The following is a 25310-nucleotide window of genomic DNA, read 5'->3' as shown; positions in this document are numbered from 1 at the left end:
ACGCTAAAAAGTAGCCATATAGAACATCCTGTCAGGCAGTTGACAGATAAGGTATTGTAGACATGGTGTGGTTTGACCTGTAAGCTAGTACTGTGTTAGGTGTTTTTGCTATGCTGTGGTAAACATTTTCGGTAAATCGTGGTATGTGCTGAAGAATTTCTTTTGTGTTTGTGGTTCCGAATTTGTTATTATTTGGCTGTGACAGTTTCTTTTCTTTCATAGATTTGTATTTTCTGGGAAGCCAAAGGTGGAGAAATGGTTCTTTCCTTAGGAACAGTATTTACATTATTTTTTGTCTTGAAGAATAAAATTTTAATATATTTTTTCTGAACTTCATGATTGAAAAAATGTGAGTAGATATGTGAAAAAAATAAGATCTTCAATGAAAAGTAAAATTTTAACAAGTGAGGCAAAAACCTCCCCCGACGGTTTTGGTCGTATTTTAGCAATCGTCCCCGGTAATGCAGTATCACAATTTGTTAATTAAAATAGGCTAAAACATATGGATTTTAAAGAGAGATGTAATTAAGTGCTCGTTTGAAAGTAAATAAGGATATTTCTTTGTAATTTTACGATAAAAATTTTACGCGGTTTTCGTTAGCAGCAACTCCACTTTTCTTTGACTAAAGAATTACAACAGTGCCAAATAGCATCCACAAAAAAAAGGAGCAAGAACAAGCATTTTATCAGGTGTGCGTGGCTGTGTATGTGCGTGCTGCTACATATCCTACTTGTAGACCTTTTCAATGATCATGGTATCTTTGTCGATACTAAAAATTTTAATTTTGCAAACCAGCAATGTAAGCGGCCGCTATGTTTTCCGTATCTTCGCGCTAATTGATCGTCTTTCCTCCTCTCCATGATTCTCAGGCTCTCAAGTGTATATCTTGTTGCTTCTCTCTTCTTTATCAATAATTTTCGTGTTGGTAAAGTCAGCTAAGTGTCCACTTGTTAATATATGTTGTGCTAGTGCTGTACTTGTTTTTTGTTTTCTGATATCTGCTTCATGCTCGCCTAGTCTAACCGAAAAAGGTCGTTTTGTGGTACCAATTCTTCTACATTCGTCGTTTTCATCGCCTTTACATGTTACCTCGTATATAAAATTGTTTTGTTGTTGGTGTTCTAAGGGATTCTTTGTTCCATTGTGAATGAAACTAAGTGTGATATCTTCTGCATAGACGTCAAAATTCCAAAGTGACTGGATCACCTGATTTGTAATTGACTATCGCTGTCTCATTCTGTATCTCTTTCTATCACCCGCTGAAGATATGCGCCGCCATATTGAACACCCTGTCAAAACGCTAAAAAGTAGCCATATAGAACATCCTGTCAGGCAGTTGACAGATAAGGTATTGTAGACATGGTGTGGTTTGACCTGTAAGCTAGTACTGTGTTAGGTGTTTTTGCTATGCTGTGGTAAACATTTTCGGTAAATCGTGGTATGTGCTGAAGAATTTCTTTTGTGTTTGTGGTTCCGAATTTGTTATTATTTGGCTGTGACAGTTTCTTTTCATGCTCTCCTGGTCTATTAACTCGCGTATTAAACTTCTCGGATAATTATCTTTCCTTAGAATGTTGTTTAGTTTTTCCAAGTTTGTTTCGTGGAATTTGTTTATTTAGTTTTTTAAAATATTTTTAATTTTAAGTTTTGTAGTTCGTTGTATCAGAAAAAATAGTATTTATAATACCATTATTAAGGTCAATTAACCTTATATAACAACCTTGAAGTAGATATACATACTGCTACAAGAATAACCGAACCTGGTTGACCTTATGTCACCCCACCATCAAATTATTGAACTTTTATCGATCCTTGATATGTGTGCAAAGTTTCAATTAACCTCATGGCTCTTTGAAGTTGGGTGTCCTTATTAGAGGTTTACGCCGATCACTATATCGGTGGCGGCGGCGTAGGCGGAGCGCCGGTATTCTTGCTTTAAAAAGCTTGTTTTTATTTAAAAAAAATAATATTTAGGAAAGGTTTTGTTTGTATGTATTTAAGGGGATCAACGTTTTGGCGATTTCGGAAAGATCCGGGGTTTTTGCCTCAAAGTCTCGCGGATCGTTCAAAAAATTTCAAGAGCAGCTGCTTGCGGAGGGACTGTCCTTTATTCACTTACTCCAGTGAGGCTTCGAAGCTAACCTCGGTCTTAGGGACTGGTACTTAAAATGGTCACACTTGTGTCTGTATGTCTCGTACAAAGCGTAGTTCCACCGAAGGAGATGTTCTGGTCTAACTTCTAATAATCCTTATCGACACTATTTCTTTAAATTATTTGTGACCCCTTGCTGGTCACGCACAAAGGCGACTTACGGTTGCTATTAATGGTCTTTTAATACTCATGGCTCTCATGGCACAGTTTTAACGATCAGCACCAACTCTAGCCTATTGTTAATCGCGCCAAAGGGGGCATCTAGGTTTTTCGGGGTGTTTTAAGAGCTATAATTCCCGAAGTGCGAACAGTAGCAAACCTGTACACCACCAGCCGCTCCCACGCCTCCTGGCCCTCATACAACATGCCAGGACAGAAGCTATAGGACTGCGACTTCGAACTCATACCTTCGTGAACGTCACTGGAAACTCTACGTATAGCTCCGAAGACTCTCTAACGGATTTTTTTTGTCGCGCTATACAGCCGAGCCCTACCAGAGAAACACCTTGAAATGTTAGGGAGTAACTATTCGGCCAAGGATGCTGCCCTCGAAATCATAAGCAGTCCAAGTGGATATTATTGCGTAACTCATGGGTGAAAATAGTATAATCCTACATAATTTAAATTTTACAAGGACCCTGGATACCTTTTTTTAAATGTAGACCTAAATTTGCAGACGTTTGTGTTCGAAACATTGCTTTCAATAGTCTTCGCTAAACCAAAACGATATTTTAGAATGAAAGTCGACCGATTTTAAGTTGAAAGATGTTAAGGTTATACGCTGAGTTCAAACTGTTGTTTTCCGGCCTTTTGGTACAAGAATTCATTATGAATAACCGCGTAGCTTCAGTTTTCAAACTATTTCGACTGTCCACTACGTTAGATTAGTAGCACACCCGGTCATTTGTTCGACTGTCTGGGGAAAACTTTTGCTTACCACTTTTAGTGTTCTTGCGAAGGACAAAGCCTCACCTGGTAAATATATGTGCCTACGTATTCACATATTAAACAGTAGCCGAAACGTGTAGGTGATATTTAAACTTGGTTTATAGGCTAGAATCTCCAAGGGACTAGTTGGGATAGGGCCGCCAACTTTAGGAAATGTCAACCTACTAAAGGATTTTGCATAATTGATTTCGCTTATTATTTACGCCAATCGGAATATAGAATCAGCGAATCAGAGAAAAATCAGCAATTTGAAAACAAGTTCGACTTGGGTCATTTTATTTGAATTCATCGTTCCTTCTTAATTTTTTTAAAAAATTATGCAAAGTGAGCATTTAAATTTTTTATATAACTTTTCTCTTAGTGTTTTGAAAAACTGAAATTTTTGGTTGAGCTCAAGGCCGGGTTTTCTTAAATAAAACACTTGGATGTGTATTTTATTTTGTTTTTATTTTTCAATATTTCGACTTCAGTCTGAAGTCATCCTCAGGAATCTTAAGCTACGTTTTAAAGACAAACAAAATAAAATACACATCCAACTGTTTTATTTAAGAAAACCCGGCCTTGAGCTCAACGAAAAATTTCAGTTTTTCTAAACACTAACGGCCAATAACGAGACAAATTAGTGTTTTAAATTCTTATAATTGGCAGTGACGCGCATCCGTTGATACCCCTTTCGACCATATCCGTCCAATTTTCGACATGAACAATAAATGGCCTAGATAGTCTTAAATGAGTAGAAAATATAGTACCCGCTCCGGACGCCGCCGCGCCGTTATTTTTGACATTCGGCGGGGGCGTGCAAAAAACAACGAAAATCGGCGGCGGCGTTTATCGGCGGCGTATATCGCTAGTCCTGGTGTCCGTTGACCTTATGTCACCCCAGTTAGGTAAAAAGTAGAACCTATTTTCTTTCATATGTAGAGCAGCACAGTATTATGAAATAAATTTATAAACATATAAATAAATACTTTATTTCAAACCGTAGGTTTAGAAAGCATATGTTGCGTATACACGATATGATAATTACGCCCGAAGAATTATGCGCAATGTTCAGAGCGAATACTGGACGAGTCACATACGTGGGAAATTTAGAAATTGCAACCGGAGGCGGAGCGTGAGTAATAAACAATATGGCTAACCATCTATTATAATGCTTACCAGGGCATCGAACTGATGTACATATTAAACTGGGAATTTGAATCGAGTTAAAGTGTTTCGTTATTCTCATACCTCATCAACAAAACGGTATGCGAATTTAAAATAAAAAACTAAAGTTAATTTCATTTACTCATCTAACAACGCAAAACTTCATTAGTTATTTGTACTCATTTCTAAGTAGCAAAAAAGCGTCAGATTTAAGTTTAAATTGATGTGTTTTTTGTTTTTAAATTTTTTTTAAGTATGGATAAAATATTGTCGATGTGTTAAATAGAAAAGCTCTTATAACAATGCGATTTATTATTAAAAACGGAGTTTTGGTAAAATTTTAAGAAATTCAGCTGTGCGTTCTAATTAGCAAAAATAGTACGGTGATGTCTCGCTCCAAATTTCAGTTTTTTTATACTCAGCGTGCTTTGCACACAGAGTATATTAACTTTGATTGGATAACGGTTGGTTATACAGGTATAAAGGAATCGAGTTAGATATAGACTTCCATATATCAAAATCATCAGTATCGAAAAAAAATTTGATTGAGCCTTGTCCGTCCGTCCGTCCGTCTGTCTGTCCGTTAACACGATAACTTGAGTAAATATTGAGATTGATTCACCAAATTTGGTACACGAGCTTATCTGGACCCAGAATAGATGGGTATTGAAAATTAGCGAAAGCGGATGATAACCACGCCCACTTTTTATATATATAACATTTTGGAAAAAACAAAAAACCTGATTATTTAGTAAATAATATACCTAGAATGTTGAAATTTGACGTGTGGACTGATATTGAAACCCTTGACGGGATCGGTTAAAGACCACGGTAACTTAGATATAAAACAAGTTTAAAAGGGTCGTAGACTAGAATAATAAGATATAACTTAGCAAAAAATAGTTTTGAATCAATGATATTTCACTTATCAAGTTTTATTGTAAGAGGAAATAGGGAGACATTTTTCTTTTAAATGGGCGGTGCCACGTGTTATGTAGAAAAGTAATTTATCTGAAATGAAATGTACAATTGAAACTCACGCTGAGTATATAATGTTCGGTCACACCTGAACTTAGACACCTTTAATTATTGTTTTTAATTGGGTTATTATTGTTTTTGTTTGAATTAAGTGCTCTTTGTTATAAAACGTACATAAGTATGGATAAAATATTGTCCATGTGTGAAACTGAGCTTTGGTAAAATTCTACAAAATTCAGCGGTGCGTTCTAATTAGCAAAAATGGTACGGTGATGTCTCGCTCGATGATTCAGTTACTACAGGTTTAATAATAATAATAACAGTAATATTAATCTCACACGATAACAGAGCTTTGACACTCCCAAATTTGAAAATCTGGACGGGTTGCTTTTACGAAGTGTGGAAAACGGGGAGTGCCCCTCAGCGAAAATTGTAGTAGAAAAGTACCTTTAGTAGTATATTAATAGTGATAATAAATTTGTTGATGCCAACAGGTTTTGAGGGAAATAATTAATTTTCTACCAAATATTTCGTAAATAGATAGAGAGTTATGTTGGTTTCCTCATTATTTCAGAATTTGTTTGAAGAATGCTATCTCATAATTTGTTTTAAAAACTCCTTAACTGAGCATAAGTTCAATGCATTTTGACATAAGAGGGAGTTATGGAAAAGCATTCTGCGATAAGGCGTTCTTCAACCTAATTATAATATAGGGCGTTTTTGTGACAAATCCTGAAATGGGAATTTTTAGATAGGACAATTGTGAATTGGCAGCCGGCATGGGTTGATACTGAACTGACAAAAAAAATTGAAGAAAATGGCTTATTCTCTTAGAGCTTTATATTCCAGCCTTGACTTTGGTAGAAGAGTTAAGCTTTTGTGCGGTCCTGCTACACAGGTAGTATTTACATTTTAATTATGAAATTTCCGTTTAAGTATTCATGGGAGTGTTCCGGATAAACCGTTAATTTAGAATATTCGAAACACGTTCGCTTGATACTACCTCACGAGGTCCGAATATATACATAATATTCCAAATCTATAACGACTCCCAAAAATTCTTAAATGCGGACGAATGTTCGGGACATACGGAATGAATAAGTTAACATGCTCAATGAGTACATTTCGTTATGACATCTCCATTATTTACTAATTATATTTTTACGTGAATCGATTTACCAGTCGAGTTTTTGACGTTGAACAATGAATTTTAAATTGGTTTAGGTTTCGTATGTTCATAGGTTTATGAGAGTGTACCATTTCTTCGTGTCCTCACTTTTCATAAAATTACATATTGTGACGAATATTAGCAACACTAAGGGATACTATCATCTCTAAGCCGATACTAAGCAGTGACTTGTATGCACATCAATAAATCAATCATTATGTCTACACATATGTACGTACACGCAGCGGAGAAGAGACGCACAAACACATTCAGATATCTTATCTGAGATGCTCCCAAAAGTATGCAATTATAATTGTGCTCACATATACACACGCATATGAGAAGCTATAAACGTAGTAATTTTATAGCTGATAACCAACTAGCTGATAACCTCTAGAAATGGAAGCGCCTAGAAGTATGCGAACGAGAAATCACAGAGTATAAAAGGCAGCAACAGTAGAGGCACGACAATCAGTTTGATTTAAGACGCTATCTGGCGAGCAATAGTAGTGTTATTGTACTTTAATAAAGGCCATTTTGCATTATTGAATAGTGGAGTTATTTATTCAACAGTTTAGTGATTCGAACGTTAGCTGAAGGTTGCAAATAAGAGGAATTACAGTAAATTCGTTACAATTGGTGTCAGAAGAGGAATTGTTGAATAAATTCCGAAGACTTCGAATACAACTTTGACTTAGCAAAGTGGAGTGAATTGAAGATACAGCAACTGAAGAAGGAGTTGGAGAGCCGTGAATTGAATAAAACCGGCAATAAACTCGAACTTCAGGTACGACTACGAAAGGCAATGGAATTAGAGGGAATTAACGTGGAAGAGTATGTCTTTCCTCTTGATGGCGAGGAGACAACAAAAATTGAAGAGAAAAATAAAACATCGCAGACAGTTACGAGCACAGACTTAGACATGACATTGGCTGCAATATCTGCACAAACATCGACAGTAACATCAATGTCGTCGCAAATGGCATCTCAACTAGAATCCCAGGAGAACCGTATAACATCCAAGATGAAAGAACAGAAGACACGTATTGCAGAAATGTCGTCAGAAATAACATCGAAAATTTAAGCACAAAAAACGCGTATTTCAGAAATGTCGACACAGATAACAGCCAAGATTGAAGCACAGGAAACACAAATTTCATCACAGCTGGAAGAGCAGAAGATATATGGTATGATATGATATATATATGGCAACTCAACTGAAAGAACAAGAGACAAGCATAACAGTACAACTAGAAGCACAAGAGGTGCGTATATTATCAAAACTCGAAGCGCGCATGGACGAAAAAATAATGCAGTGTGAAGAAAAATTCGAGGCAGAGGTGGACGCTTTGAGAGGTCGTATACAGGAATTGCAACTCAATCGCCCCGCTGCTTCAGCGAGTAATACGAAGGTAAAAACTCCATCTTTTGACGGTTCTGTTCCTTTCCAGGCCTTTAAGCTACAGTTTTAGAAGACCGCAGCAGTGAACAACTGGAATGCGGAAGATAAATTTGCTGCACACTGTTCGTGGCATTGAAATGGCCTGCAGCGGAAATCTCACAGACGATTCCAGAGTACGAACGGAACAGTTATGAAGCATTGATGACCGCTGTCGAGAGACATTATGGAAGCGAGCATAGAAACCAGATATACCAAATTGAGTTGCAAAACCGTCACCAAAGAGCGAATGAGACTTTGCAGGAGTTTGCCTGGGATGTTGAAAGATTGGCTCATCTCGCAAATGCGGACGCACCCGTGGAATACACCGAGAGGGTAAAAATCCAGAGTTTTAAAAATGGCATACGGGACGTGGAAACGAAGCGAGCTACATACGCAAACCTAAAGCTGACATTTGCTGAAACGGTATCACATGCATTGACTCAGGAAACTGCCTCCCTATTGAGTAAACCAGCATATAAGGCTCATCGTGTGGAAGTAGAAAAACCAGAGTGGGTAGACACAATTTTGGAAGCATTGAAGGGTACGCAGCAGAAGAATAATGATGCAGTCAAATGCTTTAAGTGTGGAAAGCCACGGCACATTGCGCGTTATTGCAACACCAACCCTAACAGTTCCAACAATGTGGGTGGTCGTAAACGCAGAGCTGAAGGAGATGAGCAGATCTCCAAAACCAATCAATCGTTAAACTAAAGCGAGTCAGCCGGAAGGGGCGAGAGCTGGCTCCCTCAATTGAATGTCCCATAATATCTATCTCACAAATTGGAAGAAGGTCAAACAATCTTACTGTCGGAGGACATGTGGATGGAAAGTAACGTTTACTGACTGTAGATACGGGTGCATCTCATTACATCATTCGAGCGGATTTAGTCAACAAGAAAATAAAACCATTGCATGGAGCAAGATTGCGTACAGCCTCTGGAGAAGACACCACGGTTCTAGGAGAAGTATCATGTGAAGTCACAATTGGGAACGTCACGGTAGTATACAATTTTATAGTGGCAGAGATTGTTGATGAAATCATAATTGCAGTGGACTTTTTAATCGACCAAGGCATCAAGATCGACATGAAAAGCAAGACGATGCGATATGAGAACATGGATGTGCCACTTAATTTCGGCTACGAGAGAGACTACAGCAGTAAGCGAGTGCTGGTGGAAGAAAGTCAGCAAATACCAGCGAAATCAGAAGCAGTCATCTGGGCAAAGGTTGATGCACATTGTCGGACAAACAAATTGTGAGTTGTCGAAGCAGCAAACAAATCAGCACCAAACGTACTTGTAGGAAAAACCCTGGCTACGACAAAACAAGTTGGAAGTATTCCGGTAAGAGTACTCAATGAGTTCAAGTCACCACTCAAACTGACCAAAGGAGCTATATTGGGAAGATGCCAAGAGGCTGAAGTAGTTATTAACTGTAAACAGCTCCAGGAACATGTTTCAATTAGCAACACTGATCTTTCAAATGACATCACGGCATGGACGGAGGGGCTAGAGGAAGATTATCAGAGTAAGGCAAAGCAACTGCTCCTAAAGTACGCAAACATATTTGACCAGGATGGTTCCAAACCAGGCCGCACCACTGTTGTGAAACATCAAATTGACACTGGAGATGCGAGGCGATACGTCAAGCTCCTCGTAGTGTTCCACTGGCGAAGCGGGAAGTTGTGAGTCAAATCGTACAAGAAATGAGCGACAGCGGCGTCATCGAACCATCAGCTAGTCCATAGAGCTCACCGGTGGTAATTGTGAAGAAGAAGGATGGGAAAATGAGGTTTTGCGTAAACTGTTGCAACTTGAACGACGTCACGAAAAAGGATAGCTACCCATTGCCGAGAATTGACGACACTCTGGACTCGCTCTCTGGTACGAAATGGTTTTCCACACTGGACTTAAAAGTGGCTACTGGCAAGTGGAAGTGAAGGAGGAAGACAAAGAAAAAACAGCCGTCAGCGTCGGAGATGGTCTTTGGCAATTTACAGTAATGCCTTTTGGACTTTGTAATGCACCAGCCAGCTACTTTTGAGGGACTCATGGATAGGTAATGAAAGGACTACATTGGAAAACATGCTTGGTATACCTGGACGACATCGTCGTATTGGCAAGAACTTTGATGAACATCTTAAGAACTTGGAGGAAGTTTTCCAGAGAATAGCTGGCGCTGGTTTGAAACTAAGTCCCAAAAAGTGTTCGGTGTTTAAAATGGAAGTAAATTACTTGGGTCACAAGGTAACGACAGAAGGTATATGTACAGCGAATGAAAAGATAGAGAGATTGGCCAAGACCACAGAATTTGCATGAATTAAGAAGTTTCCTTGGGCTGTGCACATATTACCGCCGATTTTTACCAAACTTTTCCAGCGTAGCCCATAGCCTTCATGAGCTTACAACAAAAAAATAAAGCTTTTGAATGGAAGAAGGAGCAAGAAGTGGCTTTCCAAACATTCAAGGAGCGTTTGTGCACTGCCCCAATGTTGGCATATCCGATTCCAGGAGCAACATTTATTCTAGATACAGATGCGAGTGGATATGCTATAGGAGGCGTTTTATCACAACTGGTCGATGGACAGGAGAAGGTAGTTGCATATTACAGCCGTTCGATTGGAAAACCAGAGAGGAACTATTGCGTTACACGGAGAGAGCTGTTGGCATTGGTAGAGTGCATTAAACATTCTCGCAAATAGCTCTACGGCCAGCGATTCCGCGTCAGGACAGATCACGCAGTGTTGAAATGGCTTCTGCAGTTCCGTAATCCGGAAGGCACGGTGGATCGAGCGACTACAAAGCTATGACTTTTCCATTGAGCATCGAAAAGGTAGTACCCATGGAAATGCCGACGCAATGTCACGAAGACCATGTAGTTTGGAATGCAAACACTGTTCAAAGGCCGAGGCTAAATAAGACATTATAGGTGTCCGGCTAATGACTATAACGTGTACGCATGGATGGGACAATGAACAACTAAGAAAGTGTCAGCTAGAAGATACAGATCTGTCACATGTTATACAAGGGCTCGAACGAAATGAAAGACCAAACAGAGAGTCCCATTGCGAAGTAATATTGGGCACAGTGGAACAGTTTAAAATTGATATCCGGTTGCTTGCATCGAGTATGGGAGAATTAGGATGGCCAATACAAGAAGAAACTGATATTTGTTCCCAGAAAGAGGATTCCTGACGTGCTCAGCGAGCTGCATAATGGTCCAAGTGGAGGTCATCTTGGAATCACGAAGACGCTCGAGAAAATTAAGCAGAGATTATATTGGGTTGGTTGCCGTCAGTCGGTCACCGAGTGGATTGCCAACTGCGAGGTTTTCAACAGAGCGAAAGGGCCCAAAACACGAAGTCATGGCCAGATGAAGCAGTATATTTCAGGTGCACCATTTGAAAGGATCGCCATGGATGTCGTAGGTCCATTTCCTACTAGCAACCGCGGAAACAAATACGTACTGGTGGTTATGGATTATTTCAGTAAATGGCCAGAGGTATACCCAAACCCAAACCAAGACGCGGAAACAGTAGCAGAAGTGGTTACAAACGATTGGGTTGCATGGTATGGTGTACATTCTGACCAAGGCAGGAATTTTGAATCAGCTGTATTCCAAGAAATGTGTAAGAAATTGGGCATTCGAAAAACACGGACAACTGTATTGCATCCTCAGTCCGATGGTATGGTGGAACGTTTCAATAGAACATTGGAGGAGCATTTAAGGAAAGTAGTAGACGAGTACCATAAAGAGTGGGATACACACATCTCGTTATTCTTGATGGCCTGCCGATCGGCAGTACATGAGACAACGGGCCAAACTCCCACAAAGGTAATTTTGGCAATGACCTTCGACTGCCAGCTGATTTGAAGTATGGGATAGATGCCGATGCGGAGAGAAATGTCAAGAAATCCACTGGTGTCTTGGAAGAAGAGCTGAGAGAGATACACGATCTGGTAAGGCAACGAGCAAAGATTATGAGTGACAAGATGAAAGTGAGGTACGATAAAGCAATATATCGGAAGGGTTTCAGGAAGGAGATTTGGTATTGTTATACAACCCACAACGAAAAAAAGGTTTATCCCCGAAATTGCAGTGTAATTGGGAAGGCCCATACCAAGTTGTAAAATGGATCAACGATGTAGTGTACCGATACCAACCATTGGCAAACCACGAACCAAAATGAAAGTGGTTCATTTGGAAAGGCTGGCATCGTTTAGATCGAGAGATTTGTCTGATCGGGACGGTCAGACTTAGGTGGAGGGCAGTGTGACGAATATTAGCAACACTAAGGGATACTATCATCTCTAAGCCGATGCTAAGCAGTGACTTGTTAGCACATCAATAAATCAATAATTATGTCTACACATATGTACGTACACGCAGCGGAGAAGAGACGCACAAACACATGCAGTTATCTTATCTGAGATGCTCCCAAAAGTATGCAATTATAATTGTGCTCACATATACACGCGCATATGAGAAGCTATAAACGTAGTAATTTTATAGCTGATAACCAACTAGTAAATTCTAGAAATGGAAGCGCCTCGAAGTATGCAAACGAGAAATCACAGAGTATAAATGGCAGCGACAGTAGAGACACGACAATCAGTTTGATTTAAGACGCTATCTGGTGAGCAATAGTAGTGTTATTGTACTTTAATATATGCCATTTTGCAGTATTGAATAGTGGAGTTATTTATTCAACAGCTTAGTGATTCGAGCGTTAGCAGAAGGTTGCAAATAAGAGGAATTGCAGTAAATTCGTTACAATATATTCAGCCACACTAATGGATCATGGTATCGTTAAAAAATTAATCATAAAATTAAAAAAATTGTTCCAAGGGATTATGTAGTTCAGTACTTATCGGGTATTTGTAAACTGATTGATTCCTATTTCTACTACTAATATTTTTCGAAAATTCGCAAAGAAACAACACAGTTAACAGATGTCAATGCGATTTGGGAGCAAAATGGCTTCAATTGTCAAAAATTTGTCAGCCGAGCAAACCTCTTGTGATTGAATCATGGTCTCGCTCCAAATATTATGGTGATTTCTTTTCTACACGAAAATGTCGCCTTCACGCCAACTCTAAAAAGTTGTGTTCTGTTGTAAAATCAGTGTAACCTCAATAGAGGGCATCATTATCTTTTCTCAACAACCTACCCCTAAAAATGGCCAAAAAGCAACATTACTTGCCCTCGCTGCCATTGACGGTGCAGAGAACAGCCCTGTCAATCAGCTGATGAATCACATTGACAATTAAACACAGTATACTAAAAACAGTATACTAAAATTAATTTTATTTGAATAAGTATAATTTGCGAAAGATTTGTTTATTTGGCGGGAAGAAATAGCTGGTTACGTGACAATTTTTGTTCTTTTCAAGTCATGCAGGGTGGCACTGAACCTTTTAAGTGGCTACAATTTCACAGGGCGAAGTGAGAATCTTAAAAATGTTTGGCCCCGTTGGCGACATTTTCGTGTAGAAAAGAAATCACCATTAGTTTCAGTTTTTTTTTTTTCATGATTTACTTAAATACAGACGAAATTACTCAAACACAATCAATCTATGAATTAAAAAAAAAAACTTATACATTTTTTCAGGAATGATACACTTTTGGATACAAAAAAATGAGCAAGTGGCGAAGCTGATATGTGGTAGCTTGAATGAAAGCTGAAATTTCTTCAGAATAAACGATAATACATTTGTAGAATTCAATACGTTTGTGTTACGGTTGGGAGTTTCATCTGGATTTTTCAATTACCCGGATAAACCGAATGTTCGAATATTCGGATACCTATGGAAAAAAATTCACAATTTCAGTATCAGAAATTAGTGGCAGAATCATGAAAAAATATTTCCCAATCTCTCGAAACTCGCTAAAAGATATCATGCGGTACCTGCCAATTCAAAAGTTTCTGAAAAGGTATTTTCCAGTTTCGGAAATGCAGTAAGTTTCACACTAGAATAAGATCGTGTTGACGTTGATCTGGCTTTCCTTAAACCATCTTTTTGCTACTTTGCTCGTATATTTCGGGTTGCTGTCTTGCTGGAAGATCCAAACAAGTGGCATTTCTTATGTGACAAGATGTTTTTAATATATCAACATATGAACGGCCAGTCATAATTTCCCCAACACTATTAAAGGTTCCACGAGTAGCCAAGAAAAGCATGCCCATTAGGGTGGGTCGATTTATTACCCGATATCGCGACATTGATCGATGGGATTTGGGCTCAGGAAAACTAAGTAACGAGGTCTAAGTTCGGGTGAAACCGAACATTACATACCCAGCTGCACACTTGAAATGCTGTTGTTGTTTGTGTGCTTAATGGGGTTACAAGACTGCGCAATAATGCATATACATATGGTTCTATTCTGAACTAATTTTCGTTTAAAAGAAGCAAAAAGGATGCAGAGGCTAACACCAATGACCATGAGCGGGTAATAATGCAGTTCTCCTTCAGATATGGGGATTTCCCTACTGTTTATTTTAAAATAAAGATATAACAGAATAATAAAAATACGATTGGTACAAATCTATTTTTCGCTAAGATTTAACTTATTATTTTTGCCTACGACCCTTTTTAAAGTCATTTATATAAAAGTGGGTCTGGTCCTTAACCAATCTTATCCATTTTTACTAGAAATATTTCCTGCTATAAAGAAAATATATGTACCCAATTTTGTTACGATATGTAAATTTTTCTCCGACTTATTGCGCCCGAAACATAGAAAATTGCTTAGTCATGAAAGGGGCGGTGCCACGCCCATTTGTTTAAATTTGAAGTTTTTCCTATTTATTGTTATAAATCCACTTGGGGAATGAAATATCATTGGCATAAAGCTCGTTTTTGCAAAGATATAGCTTATTTTATTCGTCAACGACCCTTTTAAAAATCTTTTATATAAAAGTGGGCGTGGTCCTTAAACGATTTCGTTAATTTTTCTTCAAAGCATTCCTTATAGTAAAGGCAACCCCTCTGGCGAATTTTGTTACAACAGGTTTAAGGTTTTTGATTTATGATTAATAATATTTGTAAAATTGATTTTAGCACAAGTGGGCGGTACCACGCCCATTTTAAAATTTTGTTTCATATTTTTATCAAGAATCTCAATATCAGTCCACAAGTCAAATTTCAACATTCTAGGTGTATTCAGCCCTATTCTGCATTTCGACTTGGATTGGAATTTTTTCGATTTGGCAATTTTGGTATTCTGTGTTCCAATCTCTTTCGATCCAACTTCGAATCGTTCGATTTTTTGTATTCTGCATTTCGATCGTAGTTCCGTTTTTCTAAGTTGCAAATTTGTTGGCGGAAAAATATTTTCTTTTTATTTTTTTATTAATTTATAACAGAATTTTAACAAAAATGTAAGTAAAACTTGTTAAGAAACGTAGAAGGCTTGATGATGATTGTTTTTTACATGTTTCCAGGTCAAAAGCAACATGTCGATGTCGAAGTCCTTGGACGTATTTGCCCCGCAAAAGTATCTAACACATACTTTAAAGCATCCTTGTTAAGTCGAACGTTTTTTTTGAACCTAAATAAGAAAATAAGTCATTGAACTTTACCAATTTTAAGTTCAATTTCTTACAATTCGTCACTCATCTCAAATGTATTACACAAATCTCGCAATATTTGCCTTTCCATTCTCGCCTGGCAATTTTCGTATGCGTTGCTTTCCAACTCCATAAATAATACCGCGGCTATTGATTCCAGTATAACAGACTATATGCCAAAGCAAGCTTGCGGAGTAGCGGAAGGTGAAGCGAAAACGTAAACAATCCTTGCGGAAAGAATAAATAAATCTTCATAAAGTATTTTAGGCCAGTGCAATGAAATTAGCATCCTTAAAATTCAGAAAATGTCAACTATATTCGTGCAGGAATCCGTTTTAACAAAACTTGGTGGCCACGGCAGGGAATTGGCCAAAAGAACGACAAAACACAATTACAGTTATGAAAGCACTTCACTCAAAAAAATATAACACTTGCGGCAATATATTATATTGCTTTTTTTTTGTACAAAATGGCGTGGATAATAAAATATAAACTTTTTTCAGTGTTTTTTACAAATGTTCTTTAATTTATTTTGTTCCAATGTTCACACATTCCGTACCAACAGCTGATTTCGAAAAATCATTTGCTCTTCCTCTTCTCTTTAAGATTCCGTCGTAATGCAGAATACCAAACTTCGATTGAAGCGGAGCGTAGAACGGGAACGTAATCGAAATGCAGAATAGGGGTGATTATTTACTAAATAATCAGGTTTTTTGTGTTTTCCAAAATGTTATATATATATAAAAAGTGGGTGTAATCATCCGATTTCGCTCATTTCCAATAATAATCTATTCTGGGTCCACATAAGCTTGTGTACCAAATTTGGTGAAGATATCTCAATATTTACTCAAGTTATCGTGCTAACGGACGGACGGACGGACATGGGTCAATCAAATTTTTTTCGATACTGATGATTTTGATATATGGAAGTCTATATCTATCTCGATTCCTTTATACCTGTACAACCAACCGTTATCCAATCAAAGTTAATATACTCTGTGTGCAAAGCACCCTGAGTATAAAAATATATAAGTGAACGTCGCACAGTGGCGCCTTTTGAATTTTGTCTTTGCAAAAATCATAACTTTTGAACCAATGAAAATATTTTAAAAATTTAAAATGCAAATGAAAGCTAATTATTTGAAGTTTTATTGTGTGAAAGCTCAGAATGTCGCAGATACAGGGTGCTTCGTCAAACTCGAAAATTTTTAGAAAAATGCAAAAACAAAATGTTTTTAGTAAAAAATAAAAAAATAAAATGAGATTTGTCGTATAATGACGTATTTAAGCATTAAATAAGATAAACTAATGATTTTGATAAGATAGTGTGGCGCTGCCCACTTATGATAAAAAGTTGTATCTAAGTATTCACGTAATCAATAACTACCAAAATCGATAGACGTATTGTTTCTTTTAAATGGCAATACTCTTATAAAACTCAAATGTCCGTTTTTGGTGCCACAATAACAAGGTGCTTCAAAATTAATCGTAAAATTTTAAGTTTTTTTTTTTAATTTACAAGCCAAATACATATTTTATTAATAACTAAAAGTTATTGAAAGTGGTGCAATAAAATTTTATTTGAGCTAAAGATTAAAGAGCCAACGAATTTTGGAAAAAGGGAGTGGCCCTGCCCATTAATGCTAAAAAGTTTGATCTTAGTAACCGCTTTACCAATTTGTACCAAACTCGATAGACGTATTGATTTCTATAAAAATTTAATACTCGTTTGAAGGCGAAATGCCTAAGCTTTAAAATAAATTTGATAAACTTTAGAGAAATGCAATAACGAAAAGTATTTATTGATAAATTATTAAATAAATTAATTCTTTTTTTTGAAATAAAAAATTAACTTGTTCATAGATATCTTATTTTTCAGTAAAGTAACAAAACTGATTAGTAAATCTCTTTTTCATTGTTGTGATAAGAAGTGAGAAACTTATTTTATCTTAACATAGTCATCGTCACTGGAATCATTTCTGAGCTATACGCATCTGTAAGATCTTTTTGTGTTCTTACATATCTCATAGATGATATGACTGGATCAGAAGAGATAGCTAACATGTTGAAAAGGTCTTCGTTTTGTCTAACTCGTGATACTTTGAAGGTGTTCATACATCTATATCTTTTGTAGTCCTTGTTCTTAGATTCTTGAGCTTCTTCAGACAATTCTCCTAATGGTAAGCACTGGTACTCTATTAAATCTTTTCCATGTGCTAAAATTTTATGTACCGTTGGTGTAAGTTTCTTCTCAGGTTACTTTTGCTGCAGCAACTCTGTAGTTTTAGATGCATATTCTTCTAATTTGGGTCCATTAACTGGTTCATGGCAGTTTAAAATATTTAAAATTACTCCCAATCTTTTCACAATATCTCTATCACCTCCTGTTATGCGAGCAGTCTCTTCATCGTTTTGAAAAAACCTTCTTGAGGAGTTACCATCATTTGTATTTCCGTATCCATACTTTGGAGAGTCAACTCTAAGGCCAATCTCTTTATAGAATGCATCCTGTATTATTTTTTTTCTCCTGTTTTGTTTCTCCTTACATGTTGTATTGTCGTTGAAAACTTCTCCTTGTTGTGGTAGTGTATAAGCCAGCTTCAAAACAAATTCCATACGTCTTATCCTAGCATGCAAAGGAGATATTCCATACTCATAATTTAGTTCGTCAGTTATTGAATCATCAAGATTTTCAAAGTCCTTTTGGCCCTTCTTACAAATTGGACATTTCATTATAGATGTCGTATTTGTTATTAAGTTCAAAACTTTTCCATCGACCATTGTTAGAAGAAAATCATGCTTTATTGTAATAACATTTCCCTCTTCAATTTCAATTATTGTTGGTTCTAATTTGGCAATTTGATTTTTTATATCACTCACTGTAGCTTTTATGAGTTCCGAAGACTCCTTCTCGTATTTGAATAATGTCGGGCGGCACAATATAGTTGATGACGGACGTGGATTTTTCCAATATTCTGAAGCTTCATATTTTAGTCGTAATGGAACAATAGAAGCCATAAACATATTACTATCTGTAATTGGGTCATCGTCTACATTTATTCTTTGTTTAATTGCGCTTTGTCCTGATGATCCATCACAGTCCCACTTAGTTATCAAGGCTAGCTCCTTTGGCAGTGATTTCAACTTTTCTTCAGTAAAACTTTGAAGGAGTCATGTAGACGTATGATCCATTAGGTTTTGTAGCTCAATTTCAGCTGATACTTCGGTTATTTTGGGACTTAGAGGAACTGCTTCTTTCTTGGCTTGAGTAATTTTTTTGTATCCAGGTTAAATATCGGCATTACGTTGCAGTAATGACTTACGCAATATAATCTATTTTTTCTTCGTTAAACCAAGATCTATAAACAGCGCCAAAGCTTCTTCGGGAGTTATTTCCTAGGTAGCGCATTTGGTGGTGTGGGAATGCTGTTTTTGATCCTCATCAGTCGCACTGAACTTGCTACCGCAACTGCTTCTGTTATTTGAGACTTCACGTTTTCTTCGTCTTTTTTATATTTAATAGCCAGTGCTTCTGAAAGATGAGTCGTGGCCATAGCTTTTGTGGTATCAGACAGCTTCCTTTTCCTTGCGTAGGTAGAACACTCTGCTATGGGTTTTGTTGGTCTCCCTCTAGTTGGATTGGTTGACGTGCTAGGCGTTTCTTCGTCCAAACAATTTTGTTAGCTAGCCACTTTTCATGCTTACTTAGAAATTTTGAATTGTTACGATAGACGTCCTTCCATTTTCTTTCTATCATAATGTATTGTAAGCCAATTTTTTCTTCCAGGCCTTCCTTTTCTTTAATGCTTGTTTCACTCGCTAATTCTCTCATAATAGGCTCAACGAAGTCCCGTCTTGACTTTGTAGATTTAAACACCGCAAATAGTTTCGAGTTTTCTAGATACATATTAGAATTGGCTTCGAGTGTATCTGACTAAATATTAAACTGTGAACTATATTTAAAAATACTATTCAATTTATTTAAGTAAACAGAATACTTAGTTCCTTAATCTCCAAAAGACGAATGATAATGTGCATTGTATGATGGATAGCTTTATATACCTACTGAAATTATTAAAATTAATTTCAGGTATATAATTCGTAACTAAAAAAATGTATGTTGTTAACAACTTCCAATAACAAAAACGACCTTACGGCACGTGTTTACGGCGCGTATTTATGCCCAAGGTTGTTTAACTTTATTTTATATTATTTATATTATGTAAAAATTGAAGTTGCAGCTGGACGCAAGTAGACTTTATGAATTTAGGTAACTGAATATTTCACAAATAACTACTGTTAATTTGACGGAGCACATATTTTAACATCTTTTTATTTTTTCCATCAAAGTTTTAAAAAGGGCCTAAAAATAGGCATTTCGAAAAACAGGTATATCCGCCAACTTTTACCAAAAAAAAAAAAACAATTTTTTTTGTTTCAATCCTAAATTAAATTATCTTTAATAGCTATACAAGAAAACGACAACCGGCCGCCTTCTTTACTCACAAAACCATTTTAAATACAACGAAAAAGGAGAAAAATTTCAAATTTTTCCCAATGTTGAAAATTGGTCAACTTTGATCGGCTCTACCTGGTAAACTATGATTTTCTGTGAAAAAAAGTTGTATATTCTTGATGCAAGGAAAATTCTCTATTAGAAACATGTATTAGATTTAGCGAACGATTTCATGATTTTTTTGATTTTTGCCATGCTTTAACGGCAGAGGCGCCACTGTGCGTGGTCGTGTTTGCGTTACCCTTTGTAATTGTTTTAAAATAAGTAATTCCGATATTTAATTGATATTAAAAAGATTTTATTGAAATACATAAAAATGTATAATAGACTTAAAATAAAAATTAAAAAAAAAAGTATAAAGAAATATTTATAAATATAATTAATTAATAAAAACTTATGTTATAAAAGATATTTTATAGTTTATATATAAATATATGTAGTTTTGTTTAAATTAGTTATAATTAATTAACTAATTGGTCACATTTAAATATATGAACAAACAAATATGTACATATACATATTTACATAAAATATATGATATATGAAGAAAAAAATTGTAATAAAATTTAAATATCAATCGATATTATTGTTATTGTTGTGGTATTATTTATATCTTATTTTGCTGCTAAGTATTATGCGGTCGTTCTTAGTGTTCCTTCTCCATCCAACGTAAAAATAAAGGTTTATTTTACTATTTATAGTACCTGGGCGACCGAGCTTTGCTCGGCAATCTTCAAGTATGCCGCATAACATACTTTGTTCTACATGTCATCATTAATCAAACTCTACTTTTTTTATATGTACATATATTATATATTTTTACTTACCAATATTTGATTTCAAACACTAACGGCAAAATGAACCGGAATGAAAAATTTGAATTGGGTAATTCCAGCCTCTAGTATAAGGGATTGTTATGACAATTATTGAAATCGAGAACTAAGTGATTTAGGTGGAGTATCTTCATGCGCCGAATTAGGTATTAATTTCAAAATTTTTTTTAGTTATACACTATGAAAGTCACAATTTTATTACATTCCAAAAACTTGTAAATTTCACGAATGACAACTATCAGTTAGTTTAATTAAATGTCAACTTACTTCCCCAAACGCCATTTGTTGGTAAGTAGTTAAACGGTTAGATGTCGTTTTCAAATTGAACATATGCCTCTAGTGTTCAACGGTAGCAAATTAACATGGTGAGATATATTTTTGCTATGGTGAGAAATCTTTCTAATAGTAATCTGTGAGAAATTGCAATTATTCATTTCATATTTGCCAAAAATATGTATTTGAATATATTTTGCTAGAATTTGCCACGGTGCCTTGATATTGTATTTCAATTTTATTAGCGTGTGTGAAATTAAGAAAATTAAGTCGAATCATGTGTAAGAGTTTTTTACGAAGATTTTTAACTCTAATGTTCTTCTTTAAAGCTTTAATAGAATATGAGTAAGTAGAGTACTATGTCGTCTAACTACCCCAACCCTAAATGGCAACCCTACTCAAAAATGTTCCTATTGTAATACGGAGTGAAATACCTTTCGTTTGATACCCATATCGGCATATCTTATGCAATTTTTTTTTTTATTTCGAATAGGTGGAAACCCTAAATGGCAACCCTACTCAAAAATGTCCCTATTGATATGCGGAGTGAAATGCCTTTCGTTGACGTTTACATTTTGAGATGCCATTTGTTTGTTTCCATTTCATTTTGACATTTTTTCATACAAATTGACATTTATTTAAAAATAAATTTCAAAGCTGATTATGATGCCAGATTGTATGCGCTAAGTGGAGTATAATCGTGGCTAAGTTGCCAAGTGCACGCTAAGTCAACCCAAGTCTATGCTAAGTATCAGTAATGGGCCCTTTAGAAGGTGATACATTATCTCTGTGTCAATTTCATTTAAATCGGTTGAGCCGTTCGTCGTTTGGCTATAAAAACATACAAATATACGAATATGCAAGAATTGCTCGTTTAAAGTTATAAGATAGAGAAACCTATAAATTGGTTCTCACCATTCCTTTCTGTTGTAAACCTTCAAACCTGGAAATAACTACACATTTTTATGTTGTATCTATCCCTTCGTTGGGTTTATCTTACGTCGTTTTCGTAATAAAAAGCTGTTTCCTGTGTATGTAGGGATCTAATTCAAGGTATTTTTTGATCATTATTCCAAAATGATGTCCAACAGATCTTTAGTTTATATTCTGATAGCTTTAATATATTTAACAAAATTAGCCCAGCTTTCAAATAATTCGCGACTTAACTGTGCAGACATGGCTTCAATGTTTTATTTTAACAGGAACTCAGAAGTTGAAAGAACAAGTAACACAAAAAGTGATGATGCCGCATTCTCTAAATTTGCGCATTGTAATAGGTACTCAGAATATAAAAGACCATCGACAACGGCGTAAATGATTTATGCATCGTTCCTAAAAGTATGCTACAAAATTATATGGTGCAATCTCAGAAGAGGCGTTTCCTGTATGAATGCATTCTTATGGAGCAAATCAAATTTAGCGGCAGCAGCCCTACGCGACGCGGCCGTCATCCAGTGAGTTTTACAGCTCCGGCTCACGCTCAATTCTCACGGGAATGTTCTGGATCATTGAGAGGCTTTAGAAGCAGATGTGAAATTTTCGCACACGCGAAATGTGATAGGCAGATATCTCCGCTGTTTTTCATTTAACACATACGGCGAAAGCCTAAGAAGCGACATCTATTTTTGAAAAAGTAGGTTTATTAAAGGCAGCGTTGCCAAATTAAAAAAGTAATTAACAAATTATCTGGCTCACAAATTTAACCAGGCTTCTATCTAGATTTATCTGGCTCAAATCGTTGTTGTTGCATTTACATGTAAAATTATTTATCTGGTTCAGGATCTTTGCCACCGGAAGATGGCTAATGTTGATCAAATATGGAAAAAAGTATCGCGCTGGTACCGCTTCATTTCAAGCCGCTTAATGTGCACGCATCTTAGAGAAATATAACATATCCCTCGTGTTCCAATGAAACGTGAACCAGATACGGATAACAATGTGAACCATATGGATCCGTATCTGGTTCATGTACCATTGGAACACGAGGATCATGTCCTAGTGCAGAGGCCCTATTCAGTAACTATGAGTTTTTAAATGTACATTTTTCTTTCATAGAAATTAAATGAACAAAAAGTTTACATTTTAAAACTCACAGTTACTGAATAGGGCCCCAGGTACACTAAAAACAGATATTTTTTAGAATTTGAATTACTCAGCCGCGTCAACTGCCAAGCAGAAAATAAAGTAAAATAATCTCGCAAGCAACTAGAGTTGACAAATATCCGTGTACCTGTGATTTTGTCACAGCCACTGAAATATCACAGTACATTTCAGTGACACGTTAGAAGGAATAACCGTGACAGATTGCCTGTGACAGCATTTATTACCCATTGCCAATCACGCTTATCAATAAACTCAATCACAGACTAAAACAAAGCTATGATCACAGGAACAAATCGCTTCTATGCTAGGAACCAATACAATGAGCGTATTATTTAAGCTGCGACTGAATAACAGTAGATGTCCCAGAAAATGATAGTGAGGCGGCTGTAGCAACACCCTCGCTAACAGTCCATATCCACTGTTAAATCGATGGTCGCAGTAATAGTAATGTTATGTGTGTATATATCTGCTACTAGTGAGTACGTTTCTAGAGGCTGTTCCTTAGGGCCGATTTAACCAACTCGACCTAACTTAGTTAAGTCATATTTTTTAATTTTTCTGTTTCACCACCAATGGGTTTAGTAGCAAGTTGGCAAAACCGTAAAAAAAACTTATCCTCAAATCTGGGCTAACTTAAGTTGCAACTTAGTTTTAGCCTAAGTCGAGTTGGTGAAATCGGCCCTCAGGTTTTCTGCGACATCTGCTACTTATTCGCAACACAAGCCGTAGGGAAAAATATAAAACTGATTCCTGTTGTCGTTTTTGGTTTGTTTCAGTCACAGTCACGGGTAAAACTCGCTGTGACTGAGAGGCCACAATCACATATAACGTTGTTCCTCAAAAATCACGGGATCGGCCAACATTACAAGCAACATCTTAAAGTGTGTTAGTGTAAGCGATCCCAAGAAATAATCGGGAAAAAGAGAAATATATATATAGATATATTTGGTCCCCGTGCAATTGGGAATAAATGGAAATGAAAAGGAAAAGGGCACATCCCTCGAAGCTTTTTCCGTAGAGGTTCAAATTAGATTTAAAACATAGGTCCGCGTTCTAGGTAGGACCCCCTACTGGGATTATTGATCGGAATAGAATCTACTATTTGTTGATTCTATCTTTTAGATTTAAATTTGTTACTAAGCAAATTAATGGCCAAATATTGGGACTATTATAAATAGTATTTGTAACTGTTTTAACAGTAATTATTGCCGATTAAAATTAGAAAATTTATCAAATAAAACGGATACAGCTTGACCTCCCAAGTATATAGGACGACATATACGTAAACACTATGAAACATTCTTCATAGAAGGACTTATCCGTTTGATCTAAAAGAGAACTAAAATACCATCAGCCTTATTCATGCACGGCCGGCAAATTCGTATAGCGAGTTACGTTCACTGTCCAATTCTTACACAAGGGAGAGTATGCCTCCCAAGGAGTTGCCCGTCATCCTGGTCCAACTTTGATCTGCATATTGGTATACGTTAAACCCCCTTTTATCCACAATCAGACCCGCCATATGTAACGTATTTCATTTATGTTTTGTTTCTCCAACAAAAATCTTGTCAATAGTTTTATAGAACCTTCGGCTCTAACAACAATGTCGCTATGCTCCAACAATGTTAAAATTGCCAGTTGCCTTGGACTTCCGATAAAATGTATGGGTGTTAATTCGTGAGTTACCAGCTAGCTATTGGATAAGACAAAGCACGGAAGAAGACTCACATTAGCATGGAATAAGATGGTTCGCTCTCAAAATTATGCGTGTGGTATTTGAGTAGTTCAGAAATGAATGTATTTAAAAAAATTGTTGGCGAGTCTTCACCTACAAGAGTCGAATGGCGTGAAATACTGCCCTTTTAACCTTAGAACGCATAACCGGGTACCCGTGTGTCCAGTAGCGACTTTAAACTACTTTAGTGAGAGAACCACTGTGTGTGTGTGTAAACTACAGTATTTCTCTATCTTTTAAGTCAATGCTTGAAGGTTTCAGATGAGTGGATCCCCAGATATAAGTTTCCAAAGTTGAGACCTTTGCGAACGCATAACCGGGTACCCGACTACCCTTCAAATATTTAACAATTTATTAGTTTTATTGCGGATTGTAAAAATATATTAGGAAACATGAATCTTTAAACAAAAAATATCGTATTTTGTAGACATATACTAATTTGTCTG

At 36.5% G+C, this 25310-nt stretch overlaps 2 protein-coding genes across 7 annotated transcripts in view; one reads left to right on the top strand and one right to left on the bottom strand.

Moving 5' to 3' along the window:
• Nucleotides 1-20491, top strand: part of LOC137250973 (zinc finger protein 260-like) — a 70221-nt gene extending 49730 nt beyond the window's left edge. The window contains exons 5-7 of one of the 3 annotated variants that reach the window (XR_010953136.1): nucleotides 4087-4215; nucleotides 13446-15238; nucleotides 15287-20491. Coding sequence is in view for 1 of the 3 variants with exons in the window: in XM_067784774.1 (XP_067640875.1) it covers nucleotides 4087-4215; nucleotides 13446-13476 (160 nt within the window). In the remaining 2 variants the exon portion in view is untranslated. Of the gene's footprint in view, nucleotides 1-4086; nucleotides 4347-13445 lie in introns of all 3 variants that reach the window. The other 2 variants (XR_010953137.1, XM_067784774.1) reach the window with 2 other exon arrangements.
• The window catches only part of LOC137250972 (oocyte zinc finger protein XlCOF6-like), a 156189-nt gene that overhangs the window by 42636 nt on the left and 88243 nt on the right, over nucleotides 1-25310 (bottom strand). The window lies entirely within an intron of this gene.

This window comes from Eurosta solidaginis, chromosome 4 (assembly GCF_040869045.1).
Source record: "Eurosta solidaginis isolate ZX-2024a chromosome 4, ASM4086904v1, whole genome shotgun sequence".
Taxonomy (NCBI): domain Eukaryota; kingdom Metazoa; phylum Arthropoda; class Insecta; order Diptera; family Tephritidae; genus Eurosta; species Eurosta solidaginis.
The sequence above is the reverse complement of the archived record's forward strand: the minus strand, read 5'-3'. Positions and strand labels throughout refer to the sequence as shown.